This window comes from Limanda limanda, chromosome 15, assembly GCF_963576545.1.
Source record: "Limanda limanda chromosome 15, fLimLim1.1, whole genome shotgun sequence".
NCBI lineage: Eukaryota > Metazoa > Chordata > Actinopteri > Pleuronectiformes > Pleuronectidae > Limanda > Limanda limanda.
In genome coordinates this window covers 2,690,177-2,712,373 of record NC_083650.1, presented here as the reverse complement: position 1 = coordinate 2,712,373, position 22,197 = coordinate 2,690,177, and the positions used below count along the sequence as shown (strand labels likewise).

At 42.0% G+C, this 22,197-nt stretch overlaps 1 protein-coding gene across 1 annotated transcript; it reads right to left on the bottom strand.

Annotated features, from left to right (window-relative positions):
* Nucleotides 1-526: 526 nt before the first annotated feature.
* LOC133020700 (1-phosphatidylinositol 4,5-bisphosphate phosphodiesterase beta-1) lies at nucleotides 527-19,538 on the bottom strand. Its single transcript, XM_061087389.1, has 32 exons — nucleotides 19,440-19,538; nucleotides 17,452-17,529; nucleotides 16,365-16,433; nucleotides 15,501-15,641; nucleotides 15,226-15,305; nucleotides 14,844-14,897; nucleotides 13,674-13,749; nucleotides 12,484-12,584; nucleotides 11,235-11,398; nucleotides 10,503-10,649; nucleotides 10,103-10,260; nucleotides 9,925-10,007; nucleotides 9,749-9,833; nucleotides 9,329-9,494; nucleotides 7,708-7,763; nucleotides 6,568-6,664; nucleotides 6,097-6,181; nucleotides 5,657-5,781; nucleotides 5,383-5,537; nucleotides 5,042-5,209; nucleotides 4,857-4,956; nucleotides 3,982-4,086; nucleotides 3,764-3,876; nucleotides 3,485-3,635; nucleotides 3,322-3,375; nucleotides 2,854-3,031; nucleotides 2,607-2,733; nucleotides 2,284-2,360; nucleotides 1,776-1,865; nucleotides 1,626-1,683; nucleotides 981-1,067; nucleotides 527-679 (listed from the first exon to the last, which is right to left on the bottom strand). Exons 1-32 carry the CDS (start codon nucleotides 19,536-19,538, stop codon nucleotides 527-529), a joined length of 3,480 nt encoding a protein of 1,159 aa, XP_060943372.1.
* Between the last annotated feature and the right edge of the window lie 2,659 nt (nucleotides 19,539-22,197).

Genomic DNA, 22,197 nt, shown 5'->3' with positions numbered 1-22,197 from the left:
AGGTAGATAGATAGATAGATAGATAGATAGATAGATAGATAGATAGATAGATAGATAGATAGATAGATAGATAGATAGATAGATAGATAGATAGATAGATAGATAGATAGATAGATAGATAGATAGATAGATAGATAGAGATAGATAGATAGATAGATAGATAGATAGATAGATAGATAGATAGATAGATAGATAGATAGATAGATAGATAGATAGATAGATAGATAGATAGATAGATAGATAGATAGATAGATAGATAGATAGATAGATAGATAGATAGATAGATAGATAGATAGATAGATATGGTTGTCATGCAGTACAAACCATTGGATTTCAGTTGTCTATCAAAATAAGACTAGATGGATTCTGATTAGAAGCAGACAGAGTGCATGCGAGGATGGAGATAAAATAACGGGTTAGGGTTCTTCCATGAAAAAGAAAAGTAACAGTCTTTTTCATCTGGATTTCTCCTCTTCTGTTTCTTCCCTCCCTTCCCCCCGGCTGTCATCCTCATGTCCCCTCCTCTTCAGTCCTCCTCTGACAGAGCTTCGTGAGGGGTCGACGGCCGGGACTTGCTGTGACCTCTGACCTCCGTCTTCCTGTCCTGCAGGAAGTCTCGAATCTCTCCCGGCAAACGCTGGAACTTCTCCTGGAACTCTGCCTCCACGTTGCCCTGCAGCTGGAGAGAGAGAGACGAGAGGACGCTGGTAAATACAGGAGGAAGAATAAGAGCGGCTCCGGTTTGGCTGCCAGGGGGCGTTGCATCATTTCAGCGCTCTGACGTCTGATGCTGAGCTGTGTGGGTGTGGAGCCACAAACAGCAGCAGCAGCTCAGAGCCGCGTGCAGAAGACGTTTCTTGCTGTGTAATGGAATTAAAGTGTGAACTATTCACAGCAGTAGGTGGTTCAAGGCGAGAAATAAACTTCAGAAGCAGGAACTGATGGGAAGTTAGACACAGGTCTTCCAATGTGTGTTTTACCTTTGGCTTCAGGTCTTGAATCTCCTGCAGGAGCTGGTTGTGTTGCTCCACCAGCTGATCGTGACGCTTGGTCTGAGTCTCCTCCAGCTGGAGACAGAAGAGGATGACAGAAAACTATCAGGACCACTGCTGATCGGACTTTACATTTAGAGAATAAAGTCAAAATGTCAAGAATAAATGTGAAATTTCAAGATTATAGTTGAACTATTAAGAATATATAGAAATACTACTGTTTGCAAATATGACTTATTGACTTTGTTCATGAGATTTCAACCTTATTTAGAAAATAGAATAAATATTCTTTCTTCTGGAAATGTTTTCGACTTTATGCATTTTCTTTCAATGTCAAGTTTATTCTTGGAAAATTTTACTTTAGCCAAAATTCAAGATCGTTTCTTCCTCTGATTTAGTTGGATTTGACATTTCTACTTCTAATTCTCAGCTTGCAACAAATAACCATCTTCTCTTTTCTCCTGTTTGCCTCTAGACTCTAATTCTACTCCGTACATGAAGCATTTTATCGTTGTAGAGAGATGCAGCTACAGGGAGATGGGGTATATCCATTAAATCTTAATTTGGCCTCAGTGTATAGAATAAGATCCCATAAAGAATTAGTTTAACCCAGATCCGTCCCCCTCCGCTCACCCGCTTTATGTTCTGGACGACTTCATTGACGTAGGACTTATTGATCTCCATCTTCTCCCTGGGAAAACAGACAGAAGAGTGCAGCTCTGTTATCATTTTAATGAATCTGATTAAACCAGCTGCATGAATCTGTGTGTTTATGGATCATACTCCTCAGCCAGATGTTTCTCTTTGGTCTTCGCCTGGTTGATCTTCTCTGTTCTCCTTCGATCCATCTGTCGCTTCAGCTCCTTTTTCTCCCTGAAGCAGCAGGAGAAACGTTAGAGCTCAAGATGGAGGAGAACAACCGGCTATCAAGTTTAAATATAAATTTGCCGGAACTGAATAATATACAAAATATGAATTCAAGTTGTATGTATTTGTTTGTAGGTTTGTTTTCCTTTTATTAAGATTAAGATATTTATAATAAACTGTGAAATATCAAAGCTTGATGACTTTTCTTTGTCATAAGGGTTTTATAACAACATCTTATGAATCATTGATAATAATAAACACTGAAATCATCTGAAATGTTATTTGTACATTGATCATACTTTACTTTGTGTAAAATCTAAAGTCAAGTAAAAAGTACAGTATTGTTTGGGATTTCACTTTGAATTATTATGCAGCAGAAGTATAAAGTGATATTTTTGTGATTCCTCACAGACGTTTTTCTTACTTGTCACAGATGTCTTTGAGTTTCTTCATCTGGCCGTTGTGACTCTCCTCGGCCAAACTGCTGAGTCGTTCCGTCAGCTGGAGGAAACACAAACAGTCGGACTTTTATGAGCAGAGAAAAACCATGTTACTACAAAATACTAAAGTTATCTTTCAAATGAGAGCAGGGATTTGTAATCAAAAGCGTAGAAGAGAGTTTATTTGCTGCACCTTGTTCTTGTCCAACAGGTTAAGTTTTTTTGTTATAATCTGTTGATTAGTGATTAGGGAGAAACAGATGAGCTGTGGTCAGGTGGTCACACGGCTGCTTTCCTGAGACGTTACCGTTTTGATGTGCTCTCTCTGCAGGTACTTCTGACTGTAGTACTGCTCCTGCCTCAGAGCCAGAAGCTGCTGCTGCTGCTCGTCTCTCAGCTGCTGCAGACGCTCGTCTTTCTCACTGTCCGAACCCCTGATGAACACAGAAACACCCAATGACACACAGGGAAAAGTACAGATCTCCTCCTGGATTGAAATCACTCTATGACATTGGATGTGTTCCTGTGAGTTTCAAAGTGACACGGCGACGTACCGGCTCTTGCTGCACTGCCGGGCTGTTTTCTTGAACTTGTTGTTGACCTCTCGCAGCAGCTCGGACGTTTTCTTCTGGTGTCTCCTCACCAGCTCCTTCAGCTCTTTGAACTGACGTTTCTGCTCCTTCTGATAAACTTTGGACTGCTGCAGCCCGTCGACGCTGCACACTGGGACGTCTGGAGCCACGAGTGTGCAAATAGAATATTAAGAGACAGTATTTTTAGAATTACTTTAAACTCTGGAGTCTTCCACTGGAGATTTTTTGTTACTTCTCTAACTGAGAGGTTTATTAATGTATTTATTCTTACACTACTAAATTTTACGTTGTTGAAAGCCTATCTGGCAATAAACGCATTTCTGATTCTGATGATTTTATAAATCATTTAAAACACTGTTCAATATACCAGGAATAACTGATTAACTTCATATAAGTTAATTAATAAAAAGCATAATGGTGATTGCTGACCTATCAAAACACTGGAAACCAGGTCTTCACTCTTGGCTGCTGGTTTTGCTGCGTCTGAAATACAGAGAAGAATAAAACAAAAGTCATAAACTTTCAGACTTAACTTCAGTAATGTATGAATTCACTCAATGTGAGAGTTCGTGTTGGAACAGGTGGATGCTACCCGTAGTAGCTGTTTGCTGATTTGCTGCGGAAGCTTTGGGCGTCATGGCAACGGGGGTGTGTCCAGCGGGACCAGAGGCGGGGCTGAGTCCATTTTCCAGTGGAGCTGGTTTCAAATCGTTTTTCCGCTCGGTGCCGGCGTCAGCTTCGTCCTGATGAACGAGACCAGCATGAATTATAGATCTGACTTTAAAGGTTCAGTGTGTAGAATGCAGCGACACCTAGTGGAGAAGTGTCAGGTTGCAGCTGAATACTGAAAACAAGTAGAACCAGTAGTGACCTCGGTCTGTGTGTCCTCCTCCTCGTCCTCCAGCGTCAGAGCCGCCAGCTGCTTGGACCTCTGCTCCAGGAGGTTGACGTATCGGATGGGGTTGGAAAGAGCCTCGATCACATCTGGACAAGAAAAATGAAGAAACACACAAATACACTATTCCTCCGCCAATCCAGAAATGAAGCCAAAATATCCCGGAGTGATTTTTTTTTGACCGAGATTCGTACCTGCAAAGGTGTCTGGGACGTAATCTTTGACTTCGATGTAGACAAACACAGCCGGTAGAATCAGGGACTGGTTCTTCTCGTTCTTCAAGCCGATGTAACGATAACCTGAAAGAAACACGAACACAGTCGGTTTTGACCTTCGTTTGAATCACTCAGGGTCAACAGTGACCTTCAGGGAAATGACAGGAAAGGAGGAGGCGGTTCACAGCAAACATCTCTCAGGCACATCATGTAATTGCAGGAAGCTCAAGGAGAAATTACCAGTTATTCCATTTCAAAGTGCTGAATGACATTCTTGAAAGCAGCGGCGTGTCTGAGCAAGCTGTTTGAAATGGGTTTCTTACATCGCTGGGAGACAAGGGGGGGGGGCTCCCAGGAGGTGAGCGGGGAAAAGACGGTGATTCACTGAATAATGTGACGGATTCATCAGTCGACGCAGGAAAAGAAACACGAACATGTTCATCTTTCAAGCTCAAGGATTAAAGTAATGATGAGGAACGTTTTTTTACGGAAGAAATAATCAATTGTTCATCTCTGTTCTACTTTTTGACGTCATGCAATGATGGTTTGTCTCAGTGGGAAAGTTTGAATAGTTTCTAGGGAAATAAATGAAAATGTGGAAAGTGGAAGAATTTAATCCTGGATCTGTCCCCTGATCTGGATCCAAAATAGAAATTAATGAGTTTTTTGTAATCTTGCTTTCAAACCAACAAACCAACCAATAAACAAATGGACAGAGGTGAAAAGAACCGTCTTCCTCACTTTTCTATGAGTTGCTATCATTTATTTTTTGAAAGCTGCTATGGAAATAGGGTTTATTGTTATTATTCAAATATAAAACACTTAACAGATTGGCATCAAATCAACTGAAGTACCTGGTCGAATTGCCGACGCTGGAATAATCCGATGACCGATAAACTTTCCTCCTTCCTCAAAAGCAGCAATTCTCAGCGAGGCCAGAGTGGGAAGAATCACCTGTGAGCGAGTGGAGGTCACAGCGTTACGAAACAGATCAGATTTGTGTTTTATTCGTTTCCTCTCTCTCGTTTCTCCGTGTCACCTTCTTGAAGACGATCGGCTCCTCGTCCCACACCGGGTTGATGGCGTTGTTGTTCTGGGAGGTTTTGGTCTTCAGCGCCTTCCTCCTGGTGTCGGCGGGAAGTCCGAACATGTCCACCTCCACGTACACCCCCACCCGCCGCTCCGTCAGGAACTGGCCTGAGATCACCTGCAGGACAAGCAGAGACGTGGATGAAGAAAAAGCTCAAATACACAGATATTTACTATATTTCCTCCTCTTCATATTGTGTGCTTACTGATTTATAACTTTTTAAATTTATGTTTTCAAACCACAGTGGAGCTAACGCTGGATTATCTCATATTATCGCGCAGCTCTTGTACCTTCACAGACAGCGTGTTGGCCACGATGCCGTCCACCGTGTTTTCTGTGAACGGGTCAAAGTGTTTGTCCGGCCGTCTCATGAACTCCGGCTTCAGTCTGTAGCCGCTGCGCCCGTTGTACTCAAACATGAAGAGGTTCAGCTGCGTGGACAAATCTGGAAGAGAAAGCTCGTGAATATTAGAGATATTAAAAACTCTGTTAATTCATTACCCAGGACGTTTAAATGATTTTGTATTAAAAGCACATTTCAGCAGGAAAGACTCAGTGTTTTACCGATGGTTTGGTAGTTGAGCGCGACCAGTTGACATCCAGCGTTCCAGAAGAGCTGAGGCATAAAGTTTGACGAGTCCACTCTGGTTCCTTTGGGGTAAATGCGACTGAGCTGGGTTTTATTATATCTGGTTAGTATAAAGTTAAGGACATTTGGTTTGAGTTGGTTCAAACATTTCCTGTCACTGATTATAAGAACATCATTTCATATCCCGGAACATGTCTTTATTTGTGTGTAGATGTGTTATGCTGCTTCACACTAGAGGGTTTTCAAAGATAACGATGCCATTACGTGAATTAAACATTTATACTGGAAGTTGCTTAGTGACTGAGATTTCCGAAGGTTCAGGCAGTAGAGAAACATCAGAAGACAGAAAAGAAGAGAAAGTATGGAGTCAGTTGCCATGGGATGGAGTAGCTGTGGTAACCGTTGCCAAGGATACTCCACAAACTCCACTGGTGACTTTGTGAGATGCTCCAAAGCTTTGGTCTCCACAAAAGACGACATGTGGTAACAGCGGGCTGCCTCTGCACAAACACACACACACAGACACACACATTTCTGAGCAATTATTTCCGTTACGACATGACTCCTGCTCCTACTCGAGACATTAATTTCTCCCGTTCAGATAATTTCCTCATTTTCAAACTCTCTGCGCCTCGTGCTACAACATGTCAAAACATTTTCCTCATCATCTTTTCAGCTCTATCATTACAACTCTTCATTATCATCCTGAAGATGATATGTGGAGGCCTGCACAGCCGGAGCTGAGGCCGGACATGATGATGAGGGATTCTGCTGCTGTGACAACAACAAGAACCTGTTTGCAGGGAAAAGGAAACAGGAAAGTATCGGAGCACAGAGGCTGTGCATCCGTGTGTCAACGTGTCGGCTTCTGATCTGCTTCACTTACTCTTGGATGCTTCGAATGAGTTGAACTTGGTCGGCTGGACGTAGTTTACCAGAGTTGACATCTCCTCCGTAGCCACGGCCTCGCGCTCTGCCGAGCCCTGAAATACACGACGGCAGGAATGAGGTCTGAGCTCACAGATTCCTTCGTGGTCAGCGTGTCATGGAGTCACGGACGCATCGTTTCCACATGGAAATTAACTGGGTGTAGGTTTGAGTCGAAGCAGATTCACCAGACGAACATGTTTCTTTGACGTTGGGCCTGAAATCCAACATGTTGAAGCCAAGAGTTTTCAGCACAAACATGAAATAGTAAAACAGATGAGTACACAGCAGCCCAGTTCCAACAAGACACACACACACACACACACACACACACACACACACACACACACACACACACACACACACACACACACACACACACACACACACACACACACACACACAGACACACACACACACACACAACACGCTCTAACCTACTCTCACATCTGAGGTTCCTGTTCAGTTTCCTGCTTTTCTTATTATTCTATTATTTATTATTATTCATTCTCTTCTGTCTGATTATCAGCAGGAATCCTCAAAAACATATCAATTGATGTCCATTAAATGATGGGTTGGGTTTGATCCAAGAAATAACCCATTAACTTTATGTGCAGATCTTATCTTATTTCTTTCACTTTCTTTAACATTGTGAGATACTTTTCCTCAGAATAATTAATGCAGTTTGATTTAGTCTAATGTTTTGTGTGAGCTGTCTGTTCGATATCTGTTTATGTTTCCTTGTTCTTCTTTATGTGCATTGACACACTTTCACTAACTGGTTGGGTTTTACCAGATGTTTCTCCTCCTCCAACCCTCCCACTGTATTTATATATTGTAAAGATGAACTTAATAAAAACCCAACAAGAAGAACAGTTCACATTAATAACAATCAACAACAATGACAACACTGCAGAGGAAACAGCAAAATTAAAAACTCATGTGACAACAACGAGAACATCCAGAGTAAATAACAAGATCGACGATGGCGTGAAGAACAAACAATGAAAATAAACGTCATAGACAAACGTCAACAAATGGCGACGAGCGGTGAGAGTGCGGCCACAACCCCTCGGCTCCGTGTGATGTCACCACTGACCTTTTTACCCTCATCATCTTCGTCATCATCGTCTTCCTCACTCTCAGCCTCCATCTCTGTTAAAATTAAAGTTACACACGTCTTCATCCTGCTCCACTCTTCATCGCCTCATCTGATTCCCAGAGAAACGTCAAAGACCAGAACAAAGAAACACTCGGAGAAGAGTCAATGAGCCTCACTCACCAAATATCTCAAAGAAATGTATATAAACTAAACCAGTCTGTCTTTTCTTTAAAGAGAACCACACACCAGCTAAATATTATGAATGAGCACATGTCATGCAATATATAATAAATCTATTATACAACTGTAGAAATTAGGAAAAACCATGAAGTGATTATCTTGCAAAAAGAATCACAAAACATTGGTATAAACTGAGGCTCAATAAGTCATCTGTGAAATAAGTTACTCAGTTTTCTGCAAATAAAACACTTTAGTAAATTTAAATGCAAGTAAAACCTTTGTTATTTACATTTACTTTCGAGAAATGTGCTCTGGAAATGAATGAAACTGTCGACCAGTGAAATCTGAACCTGAGTCACACGAGACACATTAGTGCAGCAGTTGTTATTCAGCGAAAATAAACCTGTGGTTTTTGTAAACAAGCCGCTGCTTTAACTTTCTCTGCAGGTGATTATTCAGCCCACTCAGGAATCCACAGTGTGTGTGTGTGTGTGTGTGTGTGTGTGTGTGTGTGTGTGTGTGTTTCCGTGTGTGTGTGTGTGTGTGTGTGTGCGTGTGCACGTCAGAGCAGCTGCCAGTCTGATCTTTGTGTTTGAGGCCAGGCTCTGAGTCCCAGACCTGTTTTCTAGGATTTGCACGTCAGGCATGTCAATAAGGATTCTCTGATTTCCCTCTGCACTGCCGTGTAATTGCTGTTCTTAGCTGTCCACCTCTTCTGGGATGTCCTGCTCATTACTGACACGTCCCTGATGAGGGGCAGACGTAAAATCCAGCGTGAGCAGATCTGACACCTTGGCCGAGGTCAGGACGACACACACACACACACATTCTAGCTGGATAAATAACAGGAGGGGGATGCAGGAGATGGAAAGTGATGCTCCCAGTAGCTTATTGAGTTTTACCTACCAGATACGTAACAAGAAACGACTCCTGGACGGTAAAACAAGTTTATGGGAGCATGAACTTGTTCGTGGACATTCTTCCGAAATTATATTTGAATCATGTGCATTCAGAAAATATAAAAAGTTATTTTGTGTGACATTTAAAATCGAATCGAACATATTCAAGTGGATTATTTAATTTGTGGGTTTGAAAAGGTTTCCATGCTCTTATGTTCAGAAAACATAACTTTCCTCAAACTGTCCGTTGCTGCAGCTCCTTGTTTCCTTTTGGTCTTGTTTATATCAAATAATCTCAACTTCCTGTGTCTCTATAATCTGTCTTCCTCATCGACTACACGTGTAAACACTTTGAAAAGATCTTTCTGTAATTGGAGGCCGAAACGTTCTTCTGCAGCCATATGGAGCCTCGTCAGAGTCAGTCAGAATTATTTATTGTCTGTTCTGTGTTTTGGTGCAAAGTGTCGCAGCCGAACACATTTCACATGGATTTCTAGACTGAAAAAGAAAAAGAAGTCCTCTTTGTCTTTGTGTCTTACCTCCCGTGTTGTTGCTAGGAGACGCAGTTTCGATGCTGGGATTGGCAGGCTGGTCCGTCAGTCTCTTGGTGTCCGTGTTGTTGGGGGGTTTGTGCGATTTCTTGTTTTTGATGATAATTTTCCCCATGAGCTCCAGAGGACTGGGCAGAGGGAGGCCAGACTCCAGCTACATACACAGACACACACACACACACACACACACACACACACACACACACACACACACACACACACACACACACACACACACACACACACACACACACACACACACACACACACACACACACACACACACACACAATGGACAGTATAGTTAGACGCAGGTTGCAAATGTCCAGCAGATCCACCAATGTTTAATGTAGATATTTTTATATATCTGTTGTGTGTGTGTGTGTGTGTGTGTGTGTGTGTCCTCACAGGGTATTTGTCCAGAGGGTCGATCAACAGCGCGTCTCCGAAGATGGAGCGACAGTACTCAGCCATCTTGGCCTGCTGCTTCAAACTGACAGATGGACAAACAGACAGTTCAACATCTCCGATCGGATCCGATCACACTGATGAATGAAGAGATGCTTAATGACAGAGATGCTCACGAGTCCACGTGGTTTTCAAAGGAGAGGATGACAGGGAAGGGAGACGTCTTGAAGGCACACTCTGCGATGGCTTCAATCACCTCCTGGAGGATCAGAGACCAAACCACCAGTAAGACCAGTGAAGGACAGGATGACCCTCGTGGAGGTCAGATCAGAACCTGGTGAGGTCTGTGTTCACCTTAAAAGGGATTTCTGAGGTCATGGTGAACCCGTGTGTGATGACCGGCTCCTCCTCAGCGGTGCGTCCCTTCCACACGTCCAGCTCCACGCAGCGGCAGCCAGCCAGGAGGACCTGCCTGTACATCTCCACCGAGGAGCTGCCCGCCAGCTGGCCCGCTGACACACACAGACACACAATAAAAATGTGTTTACAGGCTAAAAGACAAACAGCTTGTCTGCGCTGACAAGGAATGTATTTGTGTTGAAGAAAACAAACAACACCGAAGCTGCATGAACACAACGTAAACCTCACTTTCTAGGACGTCTAGTTTTACTGTGTGTTTCCTCAGAATCAGGGAGTTGTGTTGTTGTGTTGTGTGTGTGTGTGTGTGTGTGTGTGTGTGTTCGTGAGTGTGTACCTGTCAGGTATGTGTTGTGTGATGAGTTGATGAAGTAGTGTGACAGGGGGAAGCTCATGTCTTCAGACTGATCCAGTTTCTCTGGTGGAATCACTCCGTTGTCATCGCAGGACAGATAACTGGAGAAGGCCTGCAGAGAAATCACACCTGTGCAACACAGACACACAAAACATCACACAGAGACACAAAACATCACACAGAGACAAACGTTTTTTTATGATTCATTAAAATCCATTTGGACTTTCACTTAATATCTTGACTGTTTTTAACCATAAAAAGCAGAAAATACAAATTGTAATCAACTGTTATTGATCATTATTAATCAGTGTGTGAAAATGATTGCATCTTACACAACATGAATTGTTCAGGTTATTTCATGTTCCTCACACCAACAACACACAATACTGTGTTTATATTAATGGGGAATACATAGATCATAGAAGATATTCTGTTTTAAATTACAATTGTTTACCAGTTACCAATGATTATAACTTATTATAAAATAATAACATTATATTATTATTATTATCTTTGTTACTAGTTTGCATGATTTTCTCCAGAAGCTTCTGGATTCTAAGCAGATTTTCTTCTGTCAGGATCCGACACAGAAGTAACGACCTTGGGTTCTTATTTTAGCTGAATATGTTGGAAAAATAGCATTAGTGTGTGTGTGTGTGTGTGTGTGTGTGTGTGTGTGTGTGTGTGTGTGTGTGTGTGTGTGTGTGTGGGCACCTTGTTTCAGCTGAGCCTGGTCTTGTTGGTACCTCTCCATCACAGTGTGTGTCTGTGCTGGACGCAGCGGGGGGTAGAGGATCTCGTTCAGCCTCGGGTCTCTTTGCTTGTTGTTGATGAAGTCTGTCATCTGATCAACTGACAAGCTGCCGTCACCCCCCCCCCTGTAGGAGGTCGGGGTCAGAGGTCAAGGTCAGAGGTCAGGGTCAGAGGGAGGATACAACAACACAACTGCTTGTGTCTCATATCAAACGCTCAGGGGATTTATTAAAGCATCACTATGTGACTTTGACTGAACTACAGCGCCCCCTGCAGGCACACGTGGGGGTTAATTCTGTCCACAACCGTACGCTGAATATTACCCATGATCCTCTGCTTCCGGACCCAGAAGAAACAAATCCACCAAACTCTGTTTAGAATTCTTCACATTTGAAGGTTTACATGTCAGCAAATAGTAGTTTTTCATGCTGGAATATCCTACAAGTAGAAGTTAGTACCATTAAACGTTTATTAAATGCACTTGTTTCGGTGCTTGAAGGGAAAAATGGTTTCAGAATATATTTGGTGAGAAGTGGGAATTAAATCGGCACAATTATCTGTAGTCAATGAACCGTCAACTAATTTTTGAAGCTGCAATTTAAAGTGCAAAGTGTAGCTTGAAGTCAAATAACATAAAAGTGCTGTTTTCCCAAATGAAAATAAAAAACATTAATCAATTTATTTAATTACCACAGTTAAAAAATCTCAGCTTTTCAAATTAAAGCTGAAACAATTAATAATTTAGTCGACAGTCGATTCTTCAATATCAGTAAAACAACTGCGTCTTTTAAGAAAAATGTTTTGGAGACAGAAATGATGAAGTAGAAAACGACAAATGAATCTGTTACAACGTGTGATAGCGATTTGTCTCTTTTGTCGACTAATTAATTAAACAATAAAGCATTAATTAATCAACAGTCCGACTTTGAATGTGTTAAACATAATAGAGTCAAGACTTTGATTAACACTTTAACGCACTGACAGCTACTCCCTTTAATCCTCGGCTGTGCACAAGTGGGACAGCGATGAATCGTTCTTCTTCATCATTCTTCATATCAAAGAAAGTGGCCTGAAGCAAATAACAACACACTTAAGAAGAAAACTAACTGTGCCGAGCAGCTTCTTTAAAAAGAATACATCTTTGAGTTCATCGGACGTTCAGCAAGTGAAGCTGCGAAGCAGGTGAAGGACTTTTTATAAAAACACTTACTGCAGTTTGAAGATGTTGCCGAGTTCAGGACGAGGACACAAACTGTCCAGAAAACTCCTGTAGACCTCGAATGTGAAGTCCTCCAGTTTGATGCTTTCCCCCTGTCCAATTAACATTAAGACATATGTATCAATAAAGACATTGAAAGGATTTATTGATTCCCTTGATCACAATTAAATGAAAATATCGATTTGATGGTATATTGTCTAAAAGAAGTAATTAATCTCTCCCAACTCAGATGGACGGATGGTTTTTAGATGAAAACACCTGGATAAACATCTGGGAGAGACATTTTCTCTTCAAAGGAAGAAGAAGGAAATTTCCAGTTTATTAACAATTTCTTGTTTTTCACTTGCAAAAAAAATCTTTAATATTTCCAAAGATAATTCACCAAACTGTCCGAGATGACTTTTCTCATCTACAGCTTTATCATCTTGTTGTTAAATGTGCAGCTTTTTTCTTGTAGTATTCCGATTTATTCTTGAAAATTAACGCTGTCTTATAATTTTATGGCTTTATTCTCAATATTTTAATGTTTCTTTTTTTCCCTTCAATTCTCAGTTAAAGTATTTCCAGAGGTTGTTACATTCACTTTAAATATTTTTTTTGGGACCCAATATATAAACTTTTGCCTCTTGAGAGATTCAATCTTGAAAAACAGAATTACGAAGATGAGATTGAAGTGTTTGGTTCGTGTGCATGAATAAAACTGCAGCTGTCAGTGTCAGAGACGTCCTCTGAACTTGCAGCATCCAGATTCTCCTCTTTTAACCTCCTCCTCCCACTTGCTGTTAAAAAAAATAAAAAGTTTTAAAACTAAAAAAATCTCCTCTGTTAAAATAAAACTTTCTTTGCTCACAGGAATATTCGATGCAAGATTCACGTCTTTGCATTTCTGCTTTCAACTGGTTGCTTAAAAAATTGATGACCCAGATATTTGAGCTGGTTTCACCCCTCGTTGCACTGTGACTCATTCTGAACAAAAAATAAAACGCACACACCAGATAAAAGGCAGAATGGGAAATAGAAAATTAAGGAGATAAGAAGGATAAAGTTGAAAAAGACTGTGAGTGTGTCGTATGTGAGTTTATCCAAAGGGAAGGTTTTCAAAGCATGGATCCGTTTCATATTCTGACTTGTGCGTGTGTGTTCTCTTTACTGCTGCTGCTGATAGAACAACGTGTGTTTACCCGTCCGCAGGGCAGGCGGCAGTTCTCCAAGGCGTTCTCCACTTTCTTTCTGTCTGATGAAAACAGTCGCACGATGCTGCAACAGACGACGACACCACAACGTCATCAGCTCGTCCTGAGACACACACGCGCCACACACAAAACCTACGTTCACACGCCTCTGCTGCAGAGACAGGGTGGACGGGGGAATTAGGTTTTCATGAGCTGATTCGATTTGAGTGGGTGAAGGTCAAAGGTTCAAGGTCGTGGTGACCTCATGTCCTTGTCAATGGGATTTCTTCATAAATGGCACAAACATGCACTTGGACTTAAGAGTGACCTCAATAGAATGTGAAGGTCAAAGATCACGCTGACCCCATGTAACCTTTGTTTTTAACCTTGTGAACGTCTGACCTTGAGAACACCTCGAGGGAATCCTCAAAGACTAACTGGTTAGATTTGGGTGCTCAAAGGTCAAAGGTCAAGGTTACAGTGGCCTCACGAAACCTGTTTCTAGCCTTTTGAATAGATATATGTCAAGTGTGATTCAGGGAATTTCTTCAAAATCTGTCTTGACAGAGATGAACTGATACGCTTTCAGAGGTCAAAGGTCACAACGACTTCATATGAGTCTGGAAAATAAATGTATGCAGAAGGAGACTGCACTGGTTGGTGGAGGGATACAGCCACCGGTAATCCTACCTCTTAAAATACCTCCCCAGTCAATAACCAGTCCCCAAAACCCATGTATCTGAACACCCCCATACCCTGACCTTTGACCTTGCCACAGTCAGATCCTCCCTACATCTGTAGACCTGTGCCTTCCCTTCTAAAGCACTTCACCTGACCTTGATTCAGCTCCTGGTTTTCCTCTAAGAAACAGCTCTCCATCATAACTGAATTATCCGTCTCATGCTCAGGCGGTGGTTGATTACCAGGTCAGAGCTGAATTAAGCACCTTGGCGAATCCTGTCCCTGTTTTTTACTTTCCCAAGTGCACATGGAATTAAGTTTATTTTAGGAAGCGAGGGACAGGAAAGAGTAAAGTTTAAGTTTGTGCGCGTCTCTGCAGATTTCATTGGGCTATTTTCTCACATCCTCGGCCATCTACTGTAACACGTGCCACAGAGTTATCTCTCAGACGGAGCCGCTGAGTGAAAAGGAGGAAGGGAATAGAAACCAGTTACTTACCTCTTGATAGGAATTCTCCCCTCTGCGTTGGGCTGGAGAGTTAACCTCACGTACCTTGAACACAAAGGGAAAAACAATCTGGCAACAAATCCTCGTTTCCTCGATCAAACTCTAAAGATCTCAAGTGACTGTGTGAGAAAAAAATACATGGATCCAAATGTGGCAGTGCATTCTAAATAGACGCACAATTAGTAATCACCCCTGAGTGTTGGATGAGTCATCAAACTTTTGAACCAGTTTGCAGGAAGAGATTCAAACTAGGATGTCGTTTTGTGGGCAAATATTAGGTGAATAAAGGATTGAAACTGGAAACATGTATTCTTCATGTCATGGTGTGTGTGTGTGTGTGTGCGTGTGTGTCTGCGTGTGTGTGTGTACTCACGCTTTCAGCAGACTGGGGTCTCTGTTCAGATTGTGGCTGAGCAGATTGGAAGACAGAGAAAACAGCTCCTCGCACCACACCTGCCAAAATCAGACCATCATCATCATCATCATCATCATCATCATCATCATCATCATCATCATCATCATCATCATCATCATCATCATCATCATCATCATCATCATCATCATCATCATCATCATCATCATCATCATCATCATCATCATCATCATCATCATCATCATCATCATCATCATCATCACTGATTTCAGTACCTTGGCCTCTTCCTCCTGCGAAGCGATGAAGTTGAGCTGGTTGACGTTTACGTGGTCTGAAGCCGTAACCACGGTAACCATGCGGTTCTCCAGACGGCCGACCAGGTTCCCCACATCCAGCAGCTCCCGCAGCTTGGCCTCCTATTGGACGACAGAGTGAGAGCTGACGGCCTGAGACGAAGACGCGCTGGAGGTGTATATGTATATATGAAGACCCTAACTGATAATATTGATAAAGACCAGTCCCATAGTTTTGTCCATTTGAGCTCAGGCATCATCAGCTTTATGAATATACGACATGTTGTTCACCTTGCTAATGGTGCACATAACATCTTGTGTCTTGACTGTATTGAAGCTGTCGAGGGATTTGAAATTATTCCTGAAAACATCATTAAAAAGCCTTTTATAGATTCTTGTACCAGCACCATTTTATTACTTTGTTATTATTGCTTTAACCAGTGATCCTGTGCAAACTGTGCCAGGTTTGAGAGTTACTGGTTAGCTTTAGTGGCATCAGTCTAAACAGAAAATATCAATTCAGGCAGAAAAACACGTCTAAATTGACTTTGTATATCTACTTAATCTATAATTACACCTGCTGAGTAATTTACTGTTAAACACCAAATCCACCACAATAGACTCACACCTGCTACAGGAGATAAAACTACAACAAACTAATACAACAGTGAAAACTAAACGTTAGTTCTTGTGCATACGAGGAGCCGCCATCAGCGAGAGGTCACGGGGTCACGGAGATGCAGCTGGCGAAGAGATTAGCTTCTCTGAGGGGGGGGAGTGACTGCTGGAGGGAGATATCAGACTTTACACACCGGGGGGGGGGCACGTGCACAGAGGTGACGGTACCTTGGGTGTTTTGGTGCTTCGACCCGTTCTGACATCTTTTACGAGGGTCAGGTCCAGAAGCTCCGTGTCCTAATGGGAGCAACAATACAATAACACACAGACACACACATGCGCACGCATGCACACACGCACGCACACACAGACACACACAGACACACACACACACACACACACACACACACACACACACACACACAAACACACACACTGTCAGCTGTTATCTAAACGCTCCATCCTGTTTCCAGCTAAGGATTTAAGCCCACCTGCAGAGAAAAATGCAAAGTGAGCTGGTGTGTTTGTGACAATCATTCATGAACATCTCCCCCATTCAAAGTCATTACACAGTTAAATTCTCATATGAAACAATAAGTAAGAAAAAATAAAACAATGTTTTAGACGGATTTGGACATTTCAACAACAAAATTTCAAGTGCTTTACATGAATTATTTAAAAAATCAAGACAAATACAAAGAAGCTGTAAAAAAAAGAAATTATTGAGCTGCAATCCTTCCTTTCACATCCTGTGCACGGAAATGTGTTTAACTTAATTTCCCTATAGCTTAAATCTGCTGTATTTCACATTTATATAAAAAATCTAAATAAAGGAAACAGGTTAATATCAATTCTTAAACAAAAACGTTAAAATAAAGGTTGAATGAAAGACTGCACTAAGTAACAGACACTGACAGAACAGTGGCGAGCTATTACCTGGAGATTGGAAACATTGGTTGAACTGTTTATGCCGATTAATGATGACGGCTCTGGTATATTTTCACAATATGTAAATAGTTGATTAAATGAGATTCAAATTGGAATTTAGCCTCCAAAGTTATTTAAAAATTGAGATTTACCTAAAATAAGAAGCTGCCCTCTTCAGGAGTCAGTTAATTGGGTAAAAGATGCATAAATAAATTCATGTAATTAGTTTTGGACTAAGACATTATTATAAATAAGATTCTGTTTATGATGAGTTGACGACTGAGATCTGAGTCGAATGGGAAGTTGGTTCCTCATCATCTGACCAGTAAACCAAACAGCAGATTTATAGGTACAGGTGATTCTGAACAGTGATGGAGTGTGAGTCCACCTTGGTTTGGTCCGTCCAGTAGAGGTAGAATCCATGAGGATCCACGTGCAGAGTCACCGGAGTAACCGTGGACAGATCCTGAGGAGAGAGAGGTGGAACCAGTAAAAAACACAGAACACAACCCCCCCCCCCCCCAATTGAGCACCACTGCGCATGATGGTTTCATTATTTCCTCAGGGATCCAGGGATCAGATGTGGATATTGATTGATTGATTGATAGTTTCCTCTATGACAGTAAACTCAGCATCTTTCTGAGCATTTCTACGTATTAATATGTCGTTTCTCGCTCTTCTTGACATTTTATGGTCTAATCAATCAACTGATTATCAAAGAAAAACTATTGAGACTGAAAATAATAGATGAACTTATAGTTCTCCGATGTTGGACTGATACCAGCTCGCTACAGGCTTTCTGTGTTGAGTGACTTCACACAGAAAAATGGAAGCAATTTCATAAAGAACAACTTCAAGACGAATGACTTCAATATAAACTAAAAGAATTAAGGTTGAGCCAAAAACACTCAGAGCCACAAGATGAAGGGTCGAAATCAAATTTGGGATTAATGTGATTATGGAGACCCAGATAATATGAAGTAAACCTTGGACTCTTTGGGGCTCCAGGGGGGGGTTGGTTTTCTGTTGTGTGAGCTGCTACCCTCTGACCAGCGTATCCCATGATGCACTGCAGGCTCAACACGGGAACACGGGGATAAGCCTTTCCTAAAATGCTCTGGGCTTAAACGTACATTCAGTAATCATCTGCAAACGTGCGCATCTTCTTTGGCTTTAACGTTAACGTCGTAGTTATCCTGACTCCCGGAGGTCGACCAGCAGAATGTAAACGACAACACATAAATACCACTGCTCCATTTTGGGACAATTAAACGCCCCTAAAATTAGGGGCGTAAATCACGAGTGAACCAACGTGTCGAGGCAGTGTCACAACAACCTACTTTCATAGAATAAAAGCCTGGTTAAAGCGATCCCTGGTTGTCACTTGTTGGCATGGCAACCAATTCTATATTTCATAAAGCTCAGCTCCACTGTAGACATTCAAATATCAGAACACACACACACACAGATACACACTCACACACACACACACACATGGTGACTGAATTCAACAGTTTGTCAGATCCATTTTCTCTTTAAGTATTATTCATGACATTATATGGCTAAATACTATAATAATGAATGAGAAACACACACACACATGCACACACACACAAACACACACACACACACACTGACGGACAGAGCCAAAGAAAAATCTGTTCTTTTGCACAAATCAGATCTGTTTAGGTGGAGGTAACCATGCCAGTTACCATGGCAACCGGACAGCATGTTTCTCATTGTCAGAGCTTCGTACTTCGGCATACCAACACACACATGCAGCCTGCATGTACACACACACACACACACACACACACACACACACACACAACTCGGCAATAACCTACAATTATGCACTGGATGTGACACATGGATGCCACTGGAGGAGATGTGTGTGTCTTTTGTACACGTTTGAAAACACACAAAATGCATCAACAGGTGGCAATATGGAAACTGACCACGATGGCGTTTCACGTGCACTCACACACACACACACACACACACACACACACACACACACACACACACACACACACACACACACACACACACACACACACACACACACACACACACACACACATGCACCGCCTCTGTGCCCGCTGTCTCGCTGGCGTCTGATCCACAGGTTCTTCGCTGCCAAAGCTCAATCAACAGATGAATAGTAAACACACGTCTGACAACATGGCACAATTCCTCCTCCTCTTCCTCCTCTTCGTCTCTCGCTCCAATTCCACTGGACTCCAGTCAAATGAGCACGATGATGACAATTTCACTGTTTCACAAAAACGTATGTATGGATTCCAAAAAAATCAGAAAATCAAAGATGAGATGTTGTTTGTCTTGTGCTCACTAGAGGAGAATCCGTGTCCTTACCTCGTCCCATTTAATGAAGTTGCTTCCGTTCCTCAGTGTGTGAGAGACAGAGGAGGTCTGGAGTTTCAATGCATGGACCCCCGGCTGAGCGCTCGCCATGGCTTCACACACACATAAAAACACACACACACACACACACACACACACACACACAAACACACTCTCTCTCTCTCACGTGCAGCACAAACTGGAGATGCTCAGACACTTGGACGCTCCAACTCAGTCATGTCCATCTCCAAACTCCAGCAGAAGTCAGGCAGAGATGCTCGGCTGCAGCATCATCCTCCCCCTCCTCTGTTCACTCTCTCTCTCTCTCTCTCTCTCTCTAATGTCAGTCCTCCTTCTCCTCTCTCCTCTTTCTCTCTGCTGTGTCTCCCTCCTCTTCCTTATCCCTCCCTCTTCCCTTCTTCCTCCCTCCCTCTGCTCATCTCCCCCTCGCTCCTCAGTTGGTGCTGCATCTCACAGAGAGACAGACTGAAACAGATGCCTTCGTGGGAGACAGGATGCATGTGTGTGTGTGTGTGTGTCTCTCTGTGTGTGTGTGTGTGTGTGTGTGTGCGTGCACTGCCTCTACAAATTGACTCATCGGCGACATGCGCACAATGGCAGCTTCCCACAGATGGGGGAGGGATAAGAGAGAAAAGAGCGATGGGTAGAAGACACACAGGGAGAGAAAGAAAGAAGAGAGTGGGAGAGATGGAGAGAGATGAGAAGTGAAGAAGAGGACAGAGGGAAAAGGAGAGAGAGAGAGAGAGAGAGAGAGGGAAAGAGTGAGTGGGAGGGAAAGGGAAAGCGAGTGGGCGATTTAGTGAAGGACGAATCAAACCAAACCAGGATTACGGTCAAATTAGGCCACTTTTTGAACAGACACTGCATTGCCGAAAGTATGTGGACACCAAACATTACACAACTCCTGAATCTGCTTCTTTAAACCTCCTGGTAAAGAGCAAGTTGCAGATTTTCCATCAGATCTTATTGACGACGTGTCTGCAGCTCGACACCGAACAGGGACTGTTATCTGTGAGGGATTGTCGGGAAAGAATCACAGATACCGTCTTGTTTCGAGTATTGATTCCAGCATCAATACGATCCATCACATGGATGTGAATCACGTCCTCTAAGAGCTCAGACTTGTTGCTTCTCTGCTGCGGTTCAGGGCAATAATCAAACTCTTGTTCATACAGAAATCCTGCTCCGCTAACCTGCTTCTATTTACCTGTTTTAAATGTATTAACACACATAGAAACATACATATCAGTCCCCTAAATATGTTTGACAGCAATGAAAATGTTGAAAAATCTCACAATTTAAAACCAAGTGAAAACAAATTCATGGATCCGGATCTGCACCAAGATAAAATGAGTTCTTCCCTGATCTATATCACATCCTTCCACCAAGTTCTGTCGTAAACTGTTTGTGTAGTTTTTTGTGTAATCTGCTAACTCACAGAAAAACTAATTGTGGATTACTTAACTACGCGGGGGTAATAACTACACTGGCTCTTGATTCCAGGTCAAGGCACCGTCCCTCTACGAAGTTTGGTGGAAAGTGATTTAGTAGTTTTTGCGTAATCCTGCAGACGTATAAACTACCAAACACGGGTGAAAGGAATAAAACATAAAGGAAGTGGAGTCATGTTGAATTTGTTACTGAACCCAAAGTTCATAATCATCATTATATCTTCTCTGAGCTGAAGCCCCAAGGTAATAACATGCAGATTGTCCATCATATGATCGTGTGCCAATGAGATCTCTTCACTAAACTCTGTGGTCTTGGCAAAAATCACACCCATGTACAGGATTGTCCACATTTTAAAATATCCAGACTGGCATCGTTTCTCTTTATGTTTACAAACTGATTAGAACAGAGGAAAGACGAGAGTGGGCGAGACAGTGGAGATTGAATAACTGGATATTGGAACATATCGTAAAAAGCACGAACAGAGCGATGTTCCTCTTATTGTGTGTGTGTGTGAATGTGTGTTTGTGTGTGTGTATTTGTGTGTGTGTGTGTGTGTGTGTGTGTGTGTGTGTGTGTGTGTGTGAAATGAATCTGAGGAACAAGATGCAGACGTGAGAGGACATGCGTGTTGTGTCTGACGATCAGATTTGAATCTAAATTTCTGTCAAATATGTTGTTAAAGGTTTTCAGAGCAAAAAAGATACAGTAAAAATACTCAATACCAATATTGACGTTTGCTGACGACTACAAATTTGATATTTTAGGTTGAAAATGATAATTTTATATCACAGTAATAGTTACAAATCATAATTATGAGATAAAGATATTCAAAATTCTTCTCTTAATATCTTATAAATTTGACTTTGGTTCTTGCTTGATAAAAAAAAAACTGTCAGTGTAATTCATGTCAATATCAACTAATTATTGCTCATTTTGACAAATTATTTCAAAATCATCTCTTTCTGCAGTGATGTTTATTCAATTTCTTTTTCCATAAGCAGAAGCAGCAATGAAATAATTTACTTTCTTTTCTTTTGTCCTGTTTTTTGTTCACCTAAAGCGAATTGAAGTGTCAGTTGTCTTTTGGACACAAAACACTGTGAACCAACCACACAACTCGTAACTCTCCTAGCAGCACAATAGATTTCCACACTTCTACTCTTTAAGACAGAGGAGCTCACAGTATTCCACCAGCGCGACCCCTGTGACCTTCTGCCTCACAGATGTAATCCACCACTTCTTTGATACACATTCTTTTAAAGGCCCACGTCATCCGCCTCCTACACACTCTCACACT

What these genes read in the sequence shown, in the direction of transcription:
- LOC133020700 (XM_061087389.1), bottom strand. Translation starts at nt 19,538, where the DNA reads ATGGCGAGCGCTCAGCCGGGGGTCCATGCATTGAAACTCCAGACCTCC. An exon ending in ACTTCATTAAATGGGACGAG is followed by an intron (nt 17,530 to 19,439) that starts GTAAGGACACGG and finishes CTCTCTCCTCAG; the next exon opens with GATCTGTCCACGGTTACTCC. An exon ending in AGCGTCGGCAATTCGACCAG is followed by an intron (nt 4,087 to 4,856) that starts GTACTTCAGTTG and finishes TGTTTCTTTCAG; the next exon opens with GTTATCGTTACATCGGCTTG.